General features: G+C 34.1%; 1 protein-coding gene and 1 pseudogene across 2 annotated transcripts; one reads left to right on the plus strand and one right to left on the minus strand.

The window, feature by feature from the left end:
• Window positions 1-1,056: 1,056 nt before the first annotated feature.
• On the plus strand, window positions 1,057-4,212 carry LOC143621327 (putative membrane protein At4g09580). Its single transcript, XM_077092783.1, has 4 exons — window positions 1,057-1,319; window positions 2,369-2,639; window positions 3,025-3,195; window positions 3,802-4,212. Exons 1-4 carry the CDS (start codon window positions 1,057-1,059, stop codon window positions 3,928-3,930), a joined length of 834 nt encoding a protein of 277 aa, XP_076948898.1. The 3' UTR covers window positions 3,931-4,212.
• Window positions 4,213-6,562: 2,350 nt separating this feature from the next.
• On the minus strand, window positions 6,563-12,252 carry LOC143621400 (beta-amyrin synthase 2-like; annotated as a pseudogene). Its single transcript, XR_013151511.1, has 18 exons — window positions 11,868-12,252; window positions 11,590-11,775; window positions 11,017-11,103; window positions 10,731-10,931; window positions 10,557-10,641; window positions 9,886-10,052; window positions 9,612-9,800; window positions 9,419-9,532; window positions 9,211-9,330; window positions 8,973-9,101; window positions 8,750-8,860; window positions 8,616-8,660; window positions 8,495-8,542; window positions 8,256-8,399; window positions 7,232-7,409; window positions 7,080-7,160; window positions 6,935-7,018; window positions 6,563-6,854 (listed from the first exon to the last, which is right to left on the minus strand). The product of XR_013151511.1 is annotated as a beta-amyrin synthase 2-like (transcript).
• Window positions 12,253-20,120: the final 7,868 nt, after the last annotated feature.

Consider the following 20,120-nt stretch of genomic DNA (forward strand, 5'->3'; position numbering starts at 1 on the left):
TACCCGATTTCTCTCAATACCCGATTTTCCAATACCCGATCATACCCGAAACCGGTTCATACCCGAACCCGGGTATTAGAAAAACCCGATTTATGAACCTCTACTTGCATCTACAACTTGATTACTAATTTCCGTCTCTCAACCAATTTGACATTTTTACAACCTACTAACCCAATTAGCACGAATAGTCGATTACAACTTCATTACTACTCACTAGAAAAAAAAAGTCTTTTTCAACAGTAAAAATTCACTTCCAACCACTTTAACATCTTTTTCTTTGGAATTGGCCCATGCTATTGATAGTTTCAGCATCAAATAGTCTTTTTCAGCAACAAAAAATCACTTCCAAATCAATTTCAACAATGCCAAAATAAATGGGTGGTGTGCACCATTGGCACCACCAACCACATCATCATTTTCATTGGCAAATTGGTATCTATACGACTATACCCAACAACCTTATAACCAACACAACACAACACAACACAACACAACAAGCCAATTAGCATGATTACAGCTTGACTACCACTCGTCGACCCGTTTGACACTTTTAAACAAACAAATTAAATAAGTCGTGTTCACGTTACATGATTTAAATATGTATGAGTTATGATTGACATTTTTTGACAAAAACAAATATATGGAATAATAATATATGGAAGTTATATAATGAAAACAACATGGTACCAATAACAATATGCACATGCAGATATCACCAAACGTGATACAATACCAATAATAATAATAATAATAATAATAATAATAATAATAATAATAATATTCTGAAACCAACCTCATGATAATCACATCAAACCAAACCGAAAACATAGATAATAAATATTCAAAATGGGAAATTAACAAATTCATCACCACCATCAACAAAATTGGCTGACAAGCTACCTAATAAGTTAACAACAACAACCCATTATTATCATTCCTTCCATTTCACCCCTAGCTATCTCCCAATTCCAGTGCCAATGTTTCCCTCAATTCCTCATTATTATTAATAATAATAATCCAATCCCCTTGAATTAAAATTTCAAATTAATTGATTAAATGGAACAACAGGACACAATATCTTCTTCTTCTTCTTCTTCTTCTTCTTCTTCAGATGATTATAATAATGAGGAAAACAAGGTTAAATCATTAGCACTGCCATCATCATCTAAATTCCCATTAACCATTTGGGAGATAGCGGGTGCGTCCGGTGTGTTCTTGAGTTTCGCCCTTGGTCTCCTTGGTGTCTACCTTACATTGCCTGATTCTGATTACAGCTTTCTCAAGCTTCCAAGAACACTTGAAGATCTTCATATTCTTAGGTACTATTTCTTCTTTTTAATGAATCATGTGAAATTGGATCTGGGTTGTCTTCAAGTTTTCGTTTTTAACAGTTTTATTCATTTGTATGATTAAAATCCATCAAGTTTTGGCCTTTATTGTAGTAATTATATGATTCTTGTATATGATAGTCTTTGATAAATTGTTATGGTAAATTGGATCAATAACTAAATATGCTTTTAATTCTGTGAAATTGGATCTGGTTTGGGTTATAAAGTTTTGTTTTTTTTTCTTTATTTTAGGTTGGAATTTTAAACAATTTTATTAATTTTTATGCAATATTGAAATTTAATTTCATATGAATTCTATTAAGAACCAAAGTATCCTTCTTTAATAGGCAAAGTCTGGTATCCTAAGATTGATGGCCTTTATTGTAATTATCATTCTTGTATATGATAATTTTTTTTATAAATTTTTTTTTGGTACTTATGATTCTTGTGATAGCTTAAAGGGCCTAAAGTCTTGATTTTTATAATTGGATCGATAGCTAAATATGCTTTTTGTCATGTAATCTAATAATCTATCTCCAATTTTTGCAATTTGATTGCTTGATATTTGGATGATTTGGATTTTTGAATATTGGAATAAAGATTATGAATTTCTGGCTATTAAGATAAATAAATGTGAATTGCCTAATCAAGTGTAAATGAAAGCACCTGCTTATATACGTATATGTTCATCCGAGTTCTATTATATAAAATATATAAACGATGGTTTATTGTACTATTGTTACGATAATACATCGATATGATTTGATTAGGTTTCTTTTGTAATTAATTATTATAATCGTTGATCAATAATATATGATACCTTACATGTAACGATATTACATTAAGGCCTAATTTATATATTCTATTTTAATAATTTCTAGTTCTGTAAGATGCAATTATCAGTTTGAAAACACATGGTAAACAAATGAGCCGAGTTTTTGACTTTTTGTGTCAAATTATGTTTTCATGTTTCTTTATTATACAATTTGTTTTGGGGTATGAGTTTGAAAGCATTAATGTCTTTTCTTGATTTTTCACAGAGATAATATAGAGGGATATACAAGTGATTATACTGTACAAGTGTTAGTGGGATATTGCGTGGTCTATATCTTTATGCAAACGTTTATGATCCCGGGAACTGTTTTCATGTCACTGCTTGCGGGGTCACTTTTTGGTGTCTTACGAGGTGTAACTCTTGTTGTTTTTGCTGCTTCTGCCGGCGCGTCATCTTGTTATTTTTTATCTAATTTGATTGGTCGGCCCCTTATCTCGTCTTTATGGCCCGATAAATTGGTTTTCTTCCAAGATCAGGTAATTTTGCTAAACTTTAAAAACTTTTCTAAAATGAATATGGGTTGAACAAGTTAAAAATCATAATAAGTATATTTTCATTGGCATGAAATCTCTTAAATTGTAGCATTTTGAAATTTGATTGCCGTTGTAACAACATAATTTGTTTATTATAAGTGAACATTAATATTTGAAAAGATCAAGAAAAATTAGGACAAAAGATACTCATGAAACCGAACTAACCAGCATAACTGAACTAAAAAATCTGAACCCTTTGGCTTTATGTTTTTTCAAAATATCCAAAACTGACCCATGTGCACCCCTAGTGGGTTAGCTTGGTTCGGAAGTTGAAAACAGGTATCTTTATTTGTTGACGAGGTTAAGGGTTTTAGTTTTGCTTGGTTAGGTGGCTAAAAGGCGAGACGGGCTGCTGAATTACATGCTTTTCTTAAGGCTGACCCCGACCCTGCCTAATATGTTCATAAATGTTGCTTCGCCAATAGTAAATGTGCCTTATCATACATTCTTACTGGGAACTACAATTGGACTTATTCCAGCTGCTTATGTGACCGTCAAGGTATTCTTCTTCTTAACCTTTATGTGCTTATTTTTTTAATATATTCATCTTCAAGTAAGATGTGCATTGGTCAGTTTGGGCTCAAACCGAACCGAAAATTTGATTTTTGGGCTTTTGAAAACCGTCCGGTCTCGATGTTCACAATGGGTTCGATTCAGTTTGGGTGATTTTGATTTTGTCTTGTGGGTTTGAAAATTTTGGGCCCAAGACAGGGCCCGCAATAACGATATTGGGTCTGGGGCCTAGCTTTTTCTTTTTTGTTAATTAATGATTTATTGATTGTTAACATTTGCGTCTAAAAATTTTAGCTACGTCATTAATAATTTCTTATAAATTACTACATAATAAAAATAAAAATAAAAATAAAATTTTAATTTTTAATTTCAATTACAGAAGACGGTTTTTACGGGTTCGTTTTTCGGGTACACCACTATCTTAAAGGGTATTTGGATGTGCGTTTAATACTTCATTATATGAAAAGTCAGCTTTGAAAATTTGGATAAGCGAATTCTGGTACTGGTTATTCAAACATTTAGAGGTTAAATAATCAGTTCTATACAACCGAATGTTTAAACGTGCCTCTATTTATTTATGTTTTTTTTACAGGCGGGAATAACTCTTGGTGAATTACAGTCAATCGGAGACTTGTATGACATCCATTCAATCGGAACCTTGTTTCTTATCGGGCTTGCTTCTATTACCCCTACACTCATAAGCAAGAAGAATGCACCATGACAATTTGTCCATGCTTTGTTTATAGTGTTTCTAACCAATCCTCTTAAAGATTTGAAGTCTGTACAAAATTACATGTTAACCCTCCATTAAAGGACCTTCGGTTTCGGTGGTTGAGATTTGTTGGTTTGTACTACAGATGTTGGAGAGGCAAAAGGGAATATAAGTTGTTCTGTTCTGTAAAGGGTAACTAGGTAAAATGGCTAAAATGCAGTTTAGTCTATGTTGAAAAATAAAATTCCTAGTGTAAGAAGTCACTGACATGATGAATTGTTGCTATGGTTTTATTTATGAAATGTGAAATTGGCACTACTAATGAAATGGTTGCTAGTCTTTCCTTTTTTCTTATTTTAAATATATATTAGTATATTCTTAGGTCTTGTTAAATATATCAACACAAATAATAGTCTAAAATATTACATATAATGTTATTATAAACACTAAAGGGGTGTTTGGATTCCTTAATTTTTTTTCTCTTTATAACTTTTTGTCATAAGTTAATAAGTTAGGATATCCTGACTTATTAACTTATGACTCACAATATTCTGATTTATCAAACACCCCCTATATATCAAAAAGAAAAAAAAATCATTGCAAATCCTTGAAGACGGTTCTTGTTATTTGGAAAAAGTTCAGGTTTTGAATATGTAAACCTTTTTTAAATGAGGGTACCATCAACGATTGATTTGTCGTTTTCTAGAGTTAAACGAGTCTGTAGAGTTAAGGCATCGTTAAACAACCGTATGAAAAGGATCTCCATGGTTAAACATCTCTACACAGATGAAATGATTGATGAGAGGTGTATATCACGTAAAACCTCTTATGTCAACATTTTTTTTTCTTATCTTGATGAATATAATATGAAATGTTGTGCCATTCATTGGTTGTGAACATTTGTCATGGTAGTTTAGGCACACAATTTTGGGTTTTTCTTGCTTTAATTATGACCTTTTCATGTTGTGATTCTCTCGGTAAGATGATTCAAACATTTTTTAAAAGTAAACGATATTATCCAAACCAAATTCTAAATACAATTAACTAGCTTGAACAACTAGAAAAGATAATTACGAATATGTGAAATGTGAATTAGGGAAAACCACAATGGATTGATGGGTCATAGGCAAGGCCGCCTTAGAGGTCATGCAAGGCTCAGCCGCCATCTAGGCCGGCCTGTTATCGACAGAAACCTGAAATGTTACTTTTTTTAATATATATAAACAAAAAATGATAACATACACAGGTTCAATAACAATGATAGTTCAGTTATCCAAATGACAATCTAATGAATACAAGCTGATAACAAAATAAATAAGGGCCCCAAAATTGACCTTTTTGTTTTGACAACAGGCCTATTTTACTATACTTGTTTGAGACATCCGAAATCTTGACAAACACGGAAGGATGGTTTTAAAATAAATGAACAAATAAACAAACATTAGGTCTATAGGTGAAAAGTGGTGTGTGAATATTCAAGGTGGTGTATGAAGATCGTATGCCTTTCGTTATTGACTTCTTTATTGCGTCTATTTGCCGCTTTTTATAGAAATTGAACAAAAGACAGCTCATTGTTTCAGGTTTGAAGAACAATGGCATAAATCAATGGTGTTCGATAAAATGCCTTTTCGGTGTTTTCGCCATTAGCTATTGAACTTGCAAACTTAACTTTCAATAGTCAGGAAACTTTTTAACATTGATATAAATGTGTAGTCTCATTAGGTGACAGTGAATCACATGATTGTTTTAAATAGGAAATTGAGGTTGACAAAATGTTTAATCAAAACTATGATCGAAAGTGTCGTTTTCGGGTTGGAAATGATACTGAATTAGTTAGGTTTCGATAACAATAGCGCGTCTATGTGTTATGCAAAGACAGACCTTCAGTAAGAAAGATCCTAATGAGTTCTGTGAAAAACAGAATTTCATGGTAAAACTGTTGGTTATGCATCAACAGTTAACCGCTGAAGGTTGGTTCTCACCGACATTTAACTTCATCCTTTAAAATTGAAATCCAACGAAAAGTTTTATCTAGGTTCCCATCATGTGAGGCCATAGTTATTGAAAGACTACCGCCTGGAGTATTTTCTGATCCGTTTGAGCTCGAACATTTAACACAACGTGGTGGTAAATTACAGTTATACCCTTGAAACATTTTGTTAGCATCATTACTTGAAGATAAATGAGTAAGTTTGTTCTCATTGACTCTTGCAGTGTTTGCTGATGCTTCTGTGTTTGGGGACACAGATTTAGAGTTGCCTACTGTGCGGGCAAATCGACTGGTTATTGAGGTTCACTCAAATTTGAGCCCTGATATGTTGTCTGAAAATAGTTGGGAGTTCAACATTAAGCTTCCTTTACATGCACATTATGCAGTATGTGAATCATGAATATTAAATTATTTTCTGCTTGATTTACATTTTCTTTGTTTCTATTTGATTCGGTCATACTTGTTTTTTATTCAGAAGTTTCTGTCTATAACAACCTTCGTTCTTTAAGGTTTACACGTCATGTTAATTATTGATTATTTTCATTAATTAATGTTTGATCTTTGCAAACATCTATTCACAAAGAACACATCACACAACAACACCTTTTTATTTGAAGTAACTCCTATAATTTGAATAAAGTTTGAGGACTTACATGCACAAGATATAATAAATACAGAATAATAAAAAATGGGCTTTTTACATTTCATTCTTGACCACCTTGTATTTGCTTACCGATTATGGAGAGTATTGAATTGTTTACTTTATATTAATAGTTCTTTAATTCATTGAAATAATTGAATTGGATGGTTATATTAGATGCTTTTGAGTTTTGATCAGGGGCAACACATGCTTGTGGTAATCAGCTAGTGCCCACATCGGGTATATATTCCTGTACAATGCATAGTGCAGCATGCAGTTCTTCATAAATACTCCAGCAATTTCCTGCATTAGGTATGTTTTCATCATATAACTTACTAGTACATGCTTTATATTTCATTTGATTATGCTTTAGTTAAACATACCTGTTGTGGAAAATCACCATTTTCCAACTGGGAGTTGATCAACAACTTGGCTGCTTTATGCAAAGGTGTTGCATCTCTCTCCATCTGTACATTTCAACAAATTAATAAAAAACTAATAATTTTGATTTTTGTATAATAAGCTGACCTGTCGAGAATGAATCAGTCCCATCATTGCCCATGCTGTGTGTACCAGATTGGACAGGCCGTCTTCCAAGGGTATATATTTCTGTTTTTTGAGCATTAGATTATTAGTTTATTTTTCATATTTTTAAAACAATTGTTATGTTATGGTGTTACCTTTTCTGGGCAGGATTTGTAGCTTTCTCCCCAACCACCATCAGCCAGCTGTGTTTCCAGTAGAAATTCGACACCTTTACGAATTGCCCGACAGTTTTCATATGTTCTTCCGACAGCTGCAAGTCCTCCGAGAGCAAACCAGGTACCATATGTAAAGCACACGCCCCAGTTTCCATACCTGATTACCAATTTACCACAGCTTATTGGGTTAACAATGCAACAATGAAACTGCTCCCAACTAGATGTGGCAATTTTGACCCACTAACTCATGAATGGGTCGGTTTGGGTCAGTTTTGGGCTCAAATCGAACCGAAAACTGAAAATTCGGTTTTTAGGTTTTTGAATACCATTCGGTTATTACAACGGGTTCGGTTTGGTTTCGGTTTTTCTGTCTTACCATTTAGGCTTGAAAATTTGGGCCAAATAAAATAGCCCAAAATAATGAATTTGGCCTAATAAAATGGCCCAAAATAATGAATCTGGGCCTACATTTTTTTTTTGTTAATTAATCGTTAATTACACATCTGTACCTAAAATTTTTGCGCTACATTATTTATTAATTTCTTATAAATTACTTAAAAGTGGTTTTTTCGGTTTGGTTTTTGGTTTAAGTAAAACTGTAACCAAACCAACAAATCAGTTCTTTAAAAAACATAAAACCAAACCGTTGGTTTTATATTTGAGTTCGGTTATTTTGGTTTGGTTATAGCTCAGTAATTTCAGTTTCGTGCTCACTCCTACATTCGCATCCAGTATAGAAAATAACTTGAAGGGAATGGGCCAAACGGGTCAAAATTTGCCCGAAGTGTGATTTTTAAGGCATGAAACCTCCTAAATTATTTTATTCAAAATTTTTTTGTATCTTGTTTGACATTTGACAGCATCTTGTTAAGAAAAATGTAAAAATTCAAGACAAAAAATATTTGGAGTTGAACCCGACCCGCCTATCCATTTTGCCACATCTTGTAGACTTGTACCACCTGTTTCAGTTATCCATTTTAATTAAAAAAAAACAGAAACAAACCATGAACCATCTTGCATCTGTATTTTCTCTAGGTATCCACTTGCACCCGTAAGGAAAATTTCTATTTCTTTTCTTCTGTGCCCGGGATATAACTTCTTAAACAAAACAAGGGCCTGCATTGCTGATGATGTGCACTCAACATACCTGGTCAACAAATTTTATAAGTATCTTTAAAATTAAATTTAAGCCTGTATAACATATGCTGTATTAAAAATGGTAAACTATATTGAATCCCTTACTCGTGCTCAATGACGATGTCAGCAAAAGAACTCAGTAGGATTGAGAATCTAAAATGGAAAAAGAATAGTTGGAATATAATATCAAAATAAACAATATTTTTTTCATGACTTAGATATGCACCTCCAGCCACTCTGATGATCCTGCTGGTTCCCATGCGCTAATCCACCGTTTTTGCTCTATATTATCATCACAATCAGTTATAACTCATTAACACCATAGTTAATAATTTAGAATGTTTTGGGATTAAAAATTAAGTTATTATTAACCTGTAAGGAAAGTATTATGTTGACAGCATCATATAGTTGCTCGGGTTGCATTTTCTCGCCAACGATTTCAGGTGGCATTGTTGAAAATAGGAGGCAACACTAGGATAGATTTTAGGTATTAGGTAGACAGTAATTAGATCATATAGAGAGGCTTTTCTAATAATATTAATATTAATATGATTATACAATTTTATAAAAATTGTATACATACCTTCAAACCTTCAGCAGTACAGTCTGAAACTTGCCACCCGTGATCTTGATCTGAAAAGGTCCATGACCCTTTAGAGATATGGCGGTGCATGTGCATGCTCTTAAAGTCACCAGAAGGATTGTCTTTCACCTGCACAAGAGTATTTATTATTTAATAATAATCAGGATTGGTTTAGTAAAAGGTACAAAAATTTTGGTTTTAACTAGTAAATCATATAATGCATCAGGGTTTTGGCTACCTGTGAAGCTTTGATAAATACATGGCCTTTCATCAAAGTTGAGCCAATTTCCTCGGTAAGATCAGTAGCTAATAGTGCTTGAATGGCGAAACCAGCATCCCACTCTTGACTGCCAAAACTCTGTTTTGCAATCTACAGTTAATATACATGTTTTGGACACACACACACACAAACATATATCATGTGTTTTAGAGGTTTTTCATATGACCTGCATTTTCATTCCATCTTCAGCAACCCAGAGATAATCCGGGATTCGAGCAAGGTGCTTTTTGAAACAAACACCATTTGGATCCTCAACCCAGCATGCAAGCATACACAGTGCCTGAACAACAAAACTTAAATCTTTATACCAACTTTTACATATTTTAATTATATGTTAATTAAACCATTTATCAACTTACCTTTTCTACTGAACCAATGGTGATATATCGACTGTTCTCATCTTCATAATGTATATGCTTCATCGTTGTTTGAAGTGCTTTCTCTCGCAGTTTATTAAATGGCCAGCGATTCAATAAAGGCTCAGTGCAAACACAGAGACTGTCCCACATCAAATCTTGTAGTAAAGGATGAGGATAATATAAATCTTCCTGAAATTGTAAGTTGGAAGTTAAATAATTAGCAAGAAAGATGAATATTATTCAAGTCATATGTTACGAATATTTAAAGTTTCACCTTTGCACACAAGTGTCTTATGCTCTTCCATTTGATCTCATCATAGGGCTGTGCATAAAGTTCATCTCTAAGTTGCAGAATCAATGGAGTAATGGGACCCACAAATCTTTTTCCGTACAGGTATGACATTGGCATGTATACCAACCGACAGTAGCACCACATTTTTGCTGCATTTAGATTAATATTTTAAGTAGAAAATAGTACATTATAATCACTGGTAAGAGCATTTTGGTGTTCTGAGCCAAGTGGGTTGGGTATGGTCAACGGGTTCAGGTCAAACTAGGTTTGGGTCAAAACGGGTTCAGGTCAAATCAGGTTAAGGGGTTCAGGTCAAACTGGGCCGAGTCACTCTAGAATGAAAGGGATGATCTCATTGTAACGAGTTCAGATCAAACTGGGTCAGGTCCACGGGTTCAAGTAAAAATAGGTTAATGGGTTTGGGTCAAAATGAGCTTGGGTTAATGGGTCCAGGTCAAACTGAGTCAAGTCAAAAAACAAGTTCAGGTCAAAACGGATGCAAGTTGAAAAGAGTTATTTAGAAAATAAAAAGTATCAAAATCGTAGCAGCAACAAAGATGGTGGTCATGCGACCGTGTTCCATACTACATTATCATAATATGTTAATTTTATAAACATGTTATCTTTAATGCAATTGGTACTAGAACACTAACCTGGATACATAGGTAAGAAAGAAGGAAGAATCCAAAACTCGGGGGGCATCGGGTTGGTTCCAGCCCACTCACATACACCAAGTATCTAAAAATATAACCATAATGAGTCAAAACATTTTTACTGTTATCTGTTTAGTAATATTATATTGATTAGTCTTAAAAATAAAATCTTACAGAAAGCCATGTTTTGCCCCATGATGGAATGGTTGTAACCGAGCCATGATCAAGAATCCATTTACGGGCTTTGGTGCACGCACCGTTCAGACCGCCATCTGGTCCCTCTCCTAAAAGGCGCATGCAAATGTAACTGAGGGTGGTGCAGAACATTGTGCTGTGACCCTCTATGTGAAATCCCCACCCGCCGTCTTCGTTTTGTCGAGTTTCAAGTAATGTTTGTTAATGTTTTTTTTTAAATATTTCAGTTAAGAAGTTATAGTTCAGTTGCAATAGTAACTACCTGGTGACAATATAAGTACCGCAGGATTTCTTTTCGGTATTCTGCTGGGAAGACAGTGTTAAGGTGCCCGGTAACATACAAGCACATCACCTGTGAATATGCATTTTTTAAAATTTAATATTAAAAAATTTACTCGTCTTGATCCACACCCAGTTGTTGTCCCCTTAGAGGTGAAAAAAAAGGGTTTGGGAACTGGTACCATTATTGAAACTGGAGTTGAAATTTAACCTGTCAAACCCAGCTTAAACAACAAACCCGGTTTCAAACCAGTCAAACTTGATATTTTGACTTTCTTCAATCAGTTTCTAACCAAAACCAACTTTCACTTTTGTTGATCCAAACCGGAACCATTTCCAACCGAACCGGTTGGGCAAAAGACCCAGTTTGTGGCTTTGTGCATCTCTACCCAACCCACCTATGATCGTATATAGCACAAAAGCTGTGCAAATTGTGTTTTGGCCCGGCCCATTCAAGTCGACCAAAAAAAAAAATTACTTTTGACCCTGACCCAGTTGACCTTTTACCCAACCAACCCAACCTGTCTACTTTTCCATAAACAAAACATAAAAAGCTTACCAATGGCTGCATGAAATACAACGGGCCCGCATTCTCAGCTGGCCAGTGGCCATCATCAGCCTGCAAAGCTGCAAACAAATTAACTGATCTCCGTAATGTGATTGTAGCCTTTTCATACGTTATTTCTTCACCATCCTCGATTTTCACTTGCGGTATCGTTTGTTTAAATTCATTCTCTCTTAAAAACTGCATATCCACATTCATACAACGTACCGTTACATTCATAACCAAATAAACAATACTCTTTCTTAAAAATATTAAATAACAGAAAACAAGACCTGCATCCGCCAAAGAACATCACTGCTCGTCTTAACCTCATGTCTGCGGTTCCAGAAATCGGCTCGAGCTTGTTCTACCTCAGCATGTTCTTCTAAAGTTCCATAATTCGGGTCAAACTCCCATATTTGCCTCCCTACAAAGTTGTTTGTGCTAAAAAGGTACGGGTTCGGACCTGCTTGACTCGCTTCTGCTACTTTTAGTCTCCACATAATTTTTAAGTGAATAAGAAGATATGGTGTAGACTGTTAGGAAGTTAGTTATATTTTGAAATCAGGATGTACCCCCTTTTTATAATGTTTTCAAGAGTATAAGTCTTGTGATGCTACATTATAACTTGTTCTTATGACAGTAACATAAGAGTCAAAGTTCCAATATTATTTTTCTGAGACAACTATGTCAAACTTTTGGTAGAGGTTAAAATGGTGCATCTTTGTTACTTGTTAGAGAATGTTATTTTGCATTTGTTGTTTAATTTAATAAAAGGTATATATACAAATAAATTAAAAGTCCAGTCTTTTAGAATAATAAACAAAGTAATCACACGAAAAATTAAAAGACTTCCATCGTCAGACGACTCAGTCAGTGAAAGTGGAACCCGTTGGTAATCAATCAGTAAATTATAATTGGGGAGCTAGGCGTAGGTAAAGACTTCATTGATTGATCACGGACCTATACTACGTATGGATCGCCCGTCACCAATTTGTACGAATTTTATGTGAAATCTAGTTCTTAAAATATGTTGGTGATCCATTGGTACTTTGGTAGGGACTACTAGTGGGCCATGTGGAATTTAAATTTCCCTCCTAACTTTTATTATAAATATTTTTAAGACATCCTTAATGAAGTGTAAATAAAATGTACTTAGACCGTTCGTAGTGGCAACGTTGCCACCTGCATTTTGGAGGATAACGCGGGGGGTACACCGCCCCCTCCCCCCTGTGTTTCGTATTTTTTTTATCTACATTTTATCTAAAACGCTAAGAATGATACGAAATTCAAGGACATGACCGTTGCATTGTTACCGTTGGAGAATAAAAAAAAATAAAAAATTATTTCCTATATATTAAACCATTTCATCCCCAATCAAAACACATCAAATTTATAAAAATTCTCTTTCAACTCTATAATTCCTTACACAAAATTCACTATATATGGATCCTCCATCTATATATAAACAGTTTTTCGGGCCCGACCAACAAGCCGAGGACGTGGAGGAGGACAGGCGGTTACGAGTGCGATTATGCTCGCGACAAAGTATATGAGTTCCGTTACGAGTGCGTTTAGCTCTCCACCACCCCCCGTTTCAAAAAGAGCATATATCGAACGAGATCGTACCGAAGCCAACAACCGGTTGATGACGGATTACTTCTGCGACTCGCCGAGATACAAGAACCCAAAGACCTTTAGGCGTCGTTTTCGGATGTCTAAAAATTTATTTATGGGCATCACCAATGATTTGGAGCGTGACTTTGATTACTTTCAGCAAAAGCCTGACGCTCGAGGGACGCTAGGATTCACGGCTATTCAGAAGGTTACGTCAGCCGTACGCGTGCTCGCCCACGGAAACATGACCGACATCAACGACGAGTATCTAAAGATGGCCGAAAAAACAACTCGGGACACCTTGGAGTATTTTTGTTACTGTACGTTTTGTTTTTTCTAAAATAGTTTATCACTTGTTTACTGTGATCATTTATTTTATAAAAGTTTTGTAAAATATAGGAATATTGAAACTATATGGACCACATTATCTGAGAGAGCCTAACTTTAACGATCTACAACGTCTTTACGAGGCACATACAAGGGTGCATGGTTTCCCTGACATGATAGGGAGTGTAGATTGCATGCATTGGGAATGGGCTAATTGTCAAACTGCATGGCGAGGTCAATTCACACGAGGTGACCAAAAGGGACCAACGGTCAGCCTTCAAGCGATCGCTTCATATGACCTTTGGATTTGGTTGGCATTCTTTGGTGTTCCCGGTTCCAACAATGACATAACCGTCTTAGAGCAGTCTCCTGTGATTGAGAGTTACATATCTGGGACCGTTCCTTTCGCTTCGTTTTGGGCTAACGATAACTTCTACCATCATGGATACTATCTGGGTGATGGAATATATCCAGAGTTCACGATAATCGTTAAAACATTCAGAGACCCGATGGATGAAAAAAGACAGTATTTTAAGAAAGTGCAAGAGTCTGCGAGAAAGGATATCGAGAGGTGTTTTGGTGTTCTTCAACAACGATGGCATTATGTTAAAAATCCTTGTCGTCTGTGGTCTTTAGAAAGAATGAGATGTGCTATGTATGCGTGTATCATAATGCACAACATGATCATCGAGGACGAGGGAAGAGCAATATGTCCAACTTTCATACCGGACCCGGATCCACCACGGACTCCGGCAAGTATGGAGCAACGACTGGAAAACTCGGATTCCGTGCGGTCAAGAGAGATACATAACGCACTAAAGGAGGATTTGGTCCAACATCTTTGGATGTATCGGCCTCTGCCTGGTGAAAACGATGATCAAAACGAGGGCAACAATGAAGACGATGATGAAGACAACGACGACGATGGTGAAGACGATGAAAACGACGATGAAGACGACGACGACGACGAGGGCGAAGAGGACGACGATGACAACAATGACGAATAGTTTTTTTTTATTTTCATGTAATATTTATTTAATAAAATATTATTGTTATTTGATTATTCTTATTAAAAATGAAAAAAAAAAGTGTAAAAGTGACTGGGCGCCACGTGGTGCATAATGCCTGGGGGTGGAGAGTTATGACTACAGCCTGTTTTTGTAAAAAACCATAACTCTGACTGGGCGCCACGTGACGCATAATGTCTGGATGTGGAGAGTTATGACTACACATGGTCTTATGACATTGGTCAAAAATCTAACTCAAGAAAGTGTTCTTAAGACATCCTCCTTCGGTCCTTATTGGTGGTTCTTTTGATTTAGTCAGGTCTTAAGTCTGAAGCGTCAAAATCATAATGAACGGTTGACATTCCATTTTAGGAAAACTAACTCAAGTATTGGAGGTAGTTCTAAACCGTTAAAAATATAGTGGCTGAAAAACGAGAAAATTAACAATAATAGTAATAGTAGTAATAATAATTCAAGCTCCTATTTATTTTATCTTTTTTTGCTTTCCTTTCTTTCGTATGGATAAGACCTAAAAACGAAGAAAAAATAAAGATTAACTCGTCGTTGGTAATATCATTAAACGAGGAAAGTTCCTAATGTACTATAAAAAAAAATCTATCGATTCCTACATCATTAATAATCCTTAACGACAGGCAGCATCAACCCTTGATGTATATCAACAATGACAACAACATATCAATATCAGATAGCAACTTGATATGATTTCATTGTAATTGTATTGATTTTTTTGGGATCCATGTGGATGCCTGAATTTAGTACAAAGTACAAAAATGACCCATTAACATAACTCCGCAATGGACCAGGAAATCCTTTCATTTTTGTGCCACGTTAAAAGAGCAATTATTAATATACCCTCCCCAAAAATATCATTTTAAATTAAGGACTTGTTTAAAGTTTAAACCATTAGACAGACGTTAAGTCACACAACTTAAAAGCCCAATCAAGGAGCTCACCATCAATTGAGTTTCCTCTTTTATGTATTTTTTTTTCCTATTAATACGAACATAATCTATGTATAAGAAATATGCGTATAAAAGCCAGACTTATCACAATTTGATAATTATATGAGTAAATATTTTGTAGCGTTGTTAATCCTCGTAAAAATACGAAGATAGTCTAATTTCAACCTACATCATTAAAGGCTACTCAATATTCATAGATATCTTTGAAGAAAGGAGTAAAAGAGTGCTTTATGACTTGGTCTTTATGATCATTGCAAATTTTATATGCAATGGTGAAAAGAAAAAAAGAAGATAAAAAGATTAAGCTAATACAATCTATTTTTCACAACTTCTCTAGATTTGAGAAAAAAAAAAGAGAAAAGAATCAATGAAATCGAGTCATGTGGAACAATCATGATTTAACATTCTCTATTTGCCTATAAATCGACCATCCAATAAATTCAATTTATTATTCCTTCTTATTGTTAAGTATCTAAATCATGAATTATGACTCATGAATCAGATATATTTGTTTTTTTAAAAGAACTGTCCAAGGAAAAACAATCCCTTTGCGCACTACCCGTTGATCCTCATATCTGCCCCCCGTCTTATTCCATAAACTAAATGAATTCTTAGATCTTATTAATGAGATTAAGAAAAAGAACTTTCTTTCTATTATAATTTCTAATTTTTATGGATACTAAATTAACTTTGCCTTTTCTATTTCTTTGTTACAAAAGAGATAATTTTCATTTTTTAACTTCACTTTAATACTCAACACAATAACAATAATAGGAAATTGGAAACAAGAGTAAATATCCCGCATCTATTCTTCATATCTTCATATGATTGAAAAAAATATTTGGATGCAACGACATGGAAATTTTTGGTACAACAAGCCGCGATCTGATAGCTATAAATCTAAATAAAAATATTATATAGATATAAATGAATCTCGATCCTGTAATCAAAGAAAGATGGTGAAATTTTTCTTATCGTGACCTAGAAGAAATGGTTCTCTGTGAAGAAACGAAATGACAATTTAATTCTATAGATCAAGACGATTGAATTGGAAATATCGACAAATTCTAGAGGAGTCCAAATAGTTGAAAAGAAAAAACTGGGGGTCTAACTTGTTCCAATTTCATCTTTATTGAATTTGAATATCATAACAATGGATATGTCATAATTCAATGGGTCAGGTCCACTTATTTTTTCCTTTATTGTTTTCTAATCTTTACGACGTATTTCATTGGCCTAATTGAAAATAGGAATATTTGGTGATTAAACAAATGACTTATGATGATTCGTGATAACTAATATACTATAACTCATTAGATGATATTATTATACATTATAAAGTTCGTTACTTTTTTATTCATATTAAGAATATCGCTATTCTTCATATGAATACTATGACTAAAAAAACAAAAACAAAGCCCTTTGTCGGGTTTGAACCAAAGGCTTACGTGTTACCATGGGATTATTCTATCACTGAGTTAAAAAAGGGCTTGGTTTATTAAATTCCTTAGCGGGTTTATACTATGCAAGTAAAATATATTTTCTTTATATAAGAAGCCCAGTTACACATATACAAAAGTGTCTCGACAAAATGTCCATTTATATATAATAATTGCATTGTAGAGGGTAGGGGTGTGCATGGGTCGGTTTTGCGTGGTTTTTGGCCAAACCATAACCATAACCGATATGTCGGTTAATAGAAAGTAATAACCATAACCGATCTGTTATGGCGGTTTTGGTTTACCGGTTTTGATAGTTGTTGCGTGTTGGTTATGGGTCGGTTAACCGTGACCGAGAAAAATATAATTAGACCTAAAATTGGTATCAAATATTTAAAAAAAATACACAATCAAATAAAATATATAATCCATAATGAACAAGAACAAAAGAACGATGAACAACAGTGATATCAAGTGAACATACCGTCTTCAACTGTTTCGTTCAACTAAATGGGTTGCCTATTGTGAAAAGGTAGCCTAGAGCGTATGATTGTGACAACTGAATAATCGTTGAACTGAATTGGGAATTAGAATATGTCTTTTTTTTAACTTCAATTATGGAATATATATATATTTAATTGATATATTGAAAAACTTAAAGGTACTTCGAACGGAAATATGAAACGAAGATTTGGAATTAATTCTGTAAACACTGACAACCAATATTGTTATTATTATTGGCCTAAAAGGTACAAAGTTAGCTATTTTATTTTAGTTTATTTTTTGAACGACAATAGATATAAAATATAGGTTAAGATTTATATAACTAAAGAGTTAATCCCACTTTCACTAATTCCAATTTCTAAATCCTTGTTTCCCGATTAACAGTCGTATAAATGGGGCGATTCGGTTACGGCAGGTTTGAAATGATCTTTAACCAAAACCGACCCAAATTTGGCGGTTTTCGAAAACTCATTAAACCGACCCACTGGATATGTCGGTTATCGGTTAAAATCGGTTTGGTTATTGTGGTTATGGTTCGGTCAACCGTTATGGTGGTTAATTTGCTCACCCCTAGTAGAGGGTATAGTTTAGTGGTAAAAGTGTGATTCGTTCTATTAACCCCCATAATAGTTTAGGGGTCTTTCTGTTTGGCTCATATTCCGATAAACAAATTTATTTCTTTTAAAAGGATTAAATCCTTTACTTTTCAACGAAACATTCAACGAAAACATAAATTTTTGGGATTTTTATCCAAGGTCAATTAAAAACTGAAAACTTGGATTATGAAATTGTGAAACAACATGATAAAATTGGATCAATTTGTCCAATTGAATGAGTATGAATAAAGAATCCATGAATGAAGATAGGCAAGTAGATTTTTAATTTCTAATCATAACTTCAGTTTTTGTTTTGATTTGTAGCGAATAAATTGAAGCAAAATAGCTATTAAATTTCTTTAGTTTACTAGAGACACCGACATCTTTTTTTAGCTTGGTGGAAAGAAAACCCTTTTCCTTAGGACCTTCTCAAATAGAAATAGAGAACAAACTAGAAAGGTTGTTAGAATCGTCTTCTTCTAGAGGGATCATCTAGAAAGCGAGTCATTTTGATTTGAATGTAATAAAAAAAAAGCTGACATAGATGTCATGGTATCCTATTTTTGTAAGATGGATATCATTTTTTGTAAGTTGGTTCACATTTTAAATCTAGCAATTTATCCATTTTCCATAAAGGAGTCGAATGAAACCAAAGTTTCATGTTTTGTTTTGAATTAGAGACATTCAAAATGATGAATCAACGTCGACTATAACCCATAACCTTCCAAGCTAACGATGCAGGTTCGATTCTCTCTACCCGCTCTATCTCTTTTTATATTTAGTCTATTATCTTACTACATTTATCTTAAATAATCTAACTCTAACTAATACGTCATTCATGATTAAATATACAATTCAAAAAACTTTCTTACAAAAATCCTATTATATTCTTACTCTATCTTCTTATATTTTTCAAATAAATGATTAAAAGATCAGAAAAATACCCAAATATAATAGTGAAAGCGTCCATTGTCTAATGGATACGACATAAGTCTTCTAAACCTTTAGTATAGGTTCAAATCATATTGGACGCAACTTTTTTCCAAATCTTTTTTAAGATTTCAAGATAAAAAATCAATTTTGCATGATTTGAATCCGAAACGTTTGGGTACCCTTTTTATTTTATTGAAACAATGGTTGAGAGGGTTGATCAATTTGTTTAGGTTGCTTGTTCCTGAAGTACAAAATGTTCCCTCTGTTCATGAATAGCTTCTTTCAAAATGGCTTCCTCTTCCTCGATAAATGTCTTGGTACAAGATATTATTTCTTGAAACTGTGGTCTATTGGTTTTTAAGTAAGTACGCAACTCAATCAGAAATTTCCTTACCTATCCAATTTCTAATGAATCGAGATACCGTTTGTTCCAGTATAATAGTAAGTATATGTTCTTCTACCGCCAGAGGGGAGGATTGAGATTGTTTAATGACCTCTTGCCAATTGATTATGAGCAGCTTTATCGAGATTAGAAGCAAATTATGCAAAAGCTTTTAATTCTTTGAATTGTGCCAGCTCTAGTTTTAAATTACTGGCTACTTGCTTTAATTTAAGTTGTAGACGCCACTCTAGAAACATAGATACCCACATTAATAGCGGGTCGGATTCCAACATTTAATAGGTCGGCAAATAAGAATATTTGTCATTCGTAATCGAAATGACATTAGTAGAAATATAAGACGAAACATCTCTTGATTGGACTTTAACTATTGGTAAAAGAGGTCATACTTCCTTCACCTAAAAGAGAACTTAATTTAGCAGCTCGTTCCAAAAGACGTGAATGTAAATATAAAACATCCCCTGGATAAGCCTTGCGCCCATGTGGTCTTCGTAATAGAAGAGACATTTGACGATAAGCTTGCGCTTGGTTAGAGAGAGCATCATAAATGACTAAAGTGAGTTGTTCACAATACATAAAATATTTAGCAAGAGCTGCTCTTGTATAAGGAGCTAGGTATCATAATGTAGCAGGGGAATTCGTCATTTCGGCTACCACAATAGTATAACCCATCGCGCCCCTTTTCTGGAAAGTAGTAACTACCTGAGCCACAGAAGATGCTTTTATGAACAATAGCTACA

Source organism: Bidens hawaiensis, unplaced genomic scaffold (assembly GCF_021521415.1).
Source record: "Bidens hawaiensis isolate Kalapana, Puna unplaced genomic scaffold, B.hawaiensis_p1.1 tig00002839_1, whole genome shotgun sequence".
Lineage (NCBI taxonomy): Eukaryota > Viridiplantae > Streptophyta > Magnoliopsida > Asterales > Asteraceae > Bidens > Bidens hawaiensis.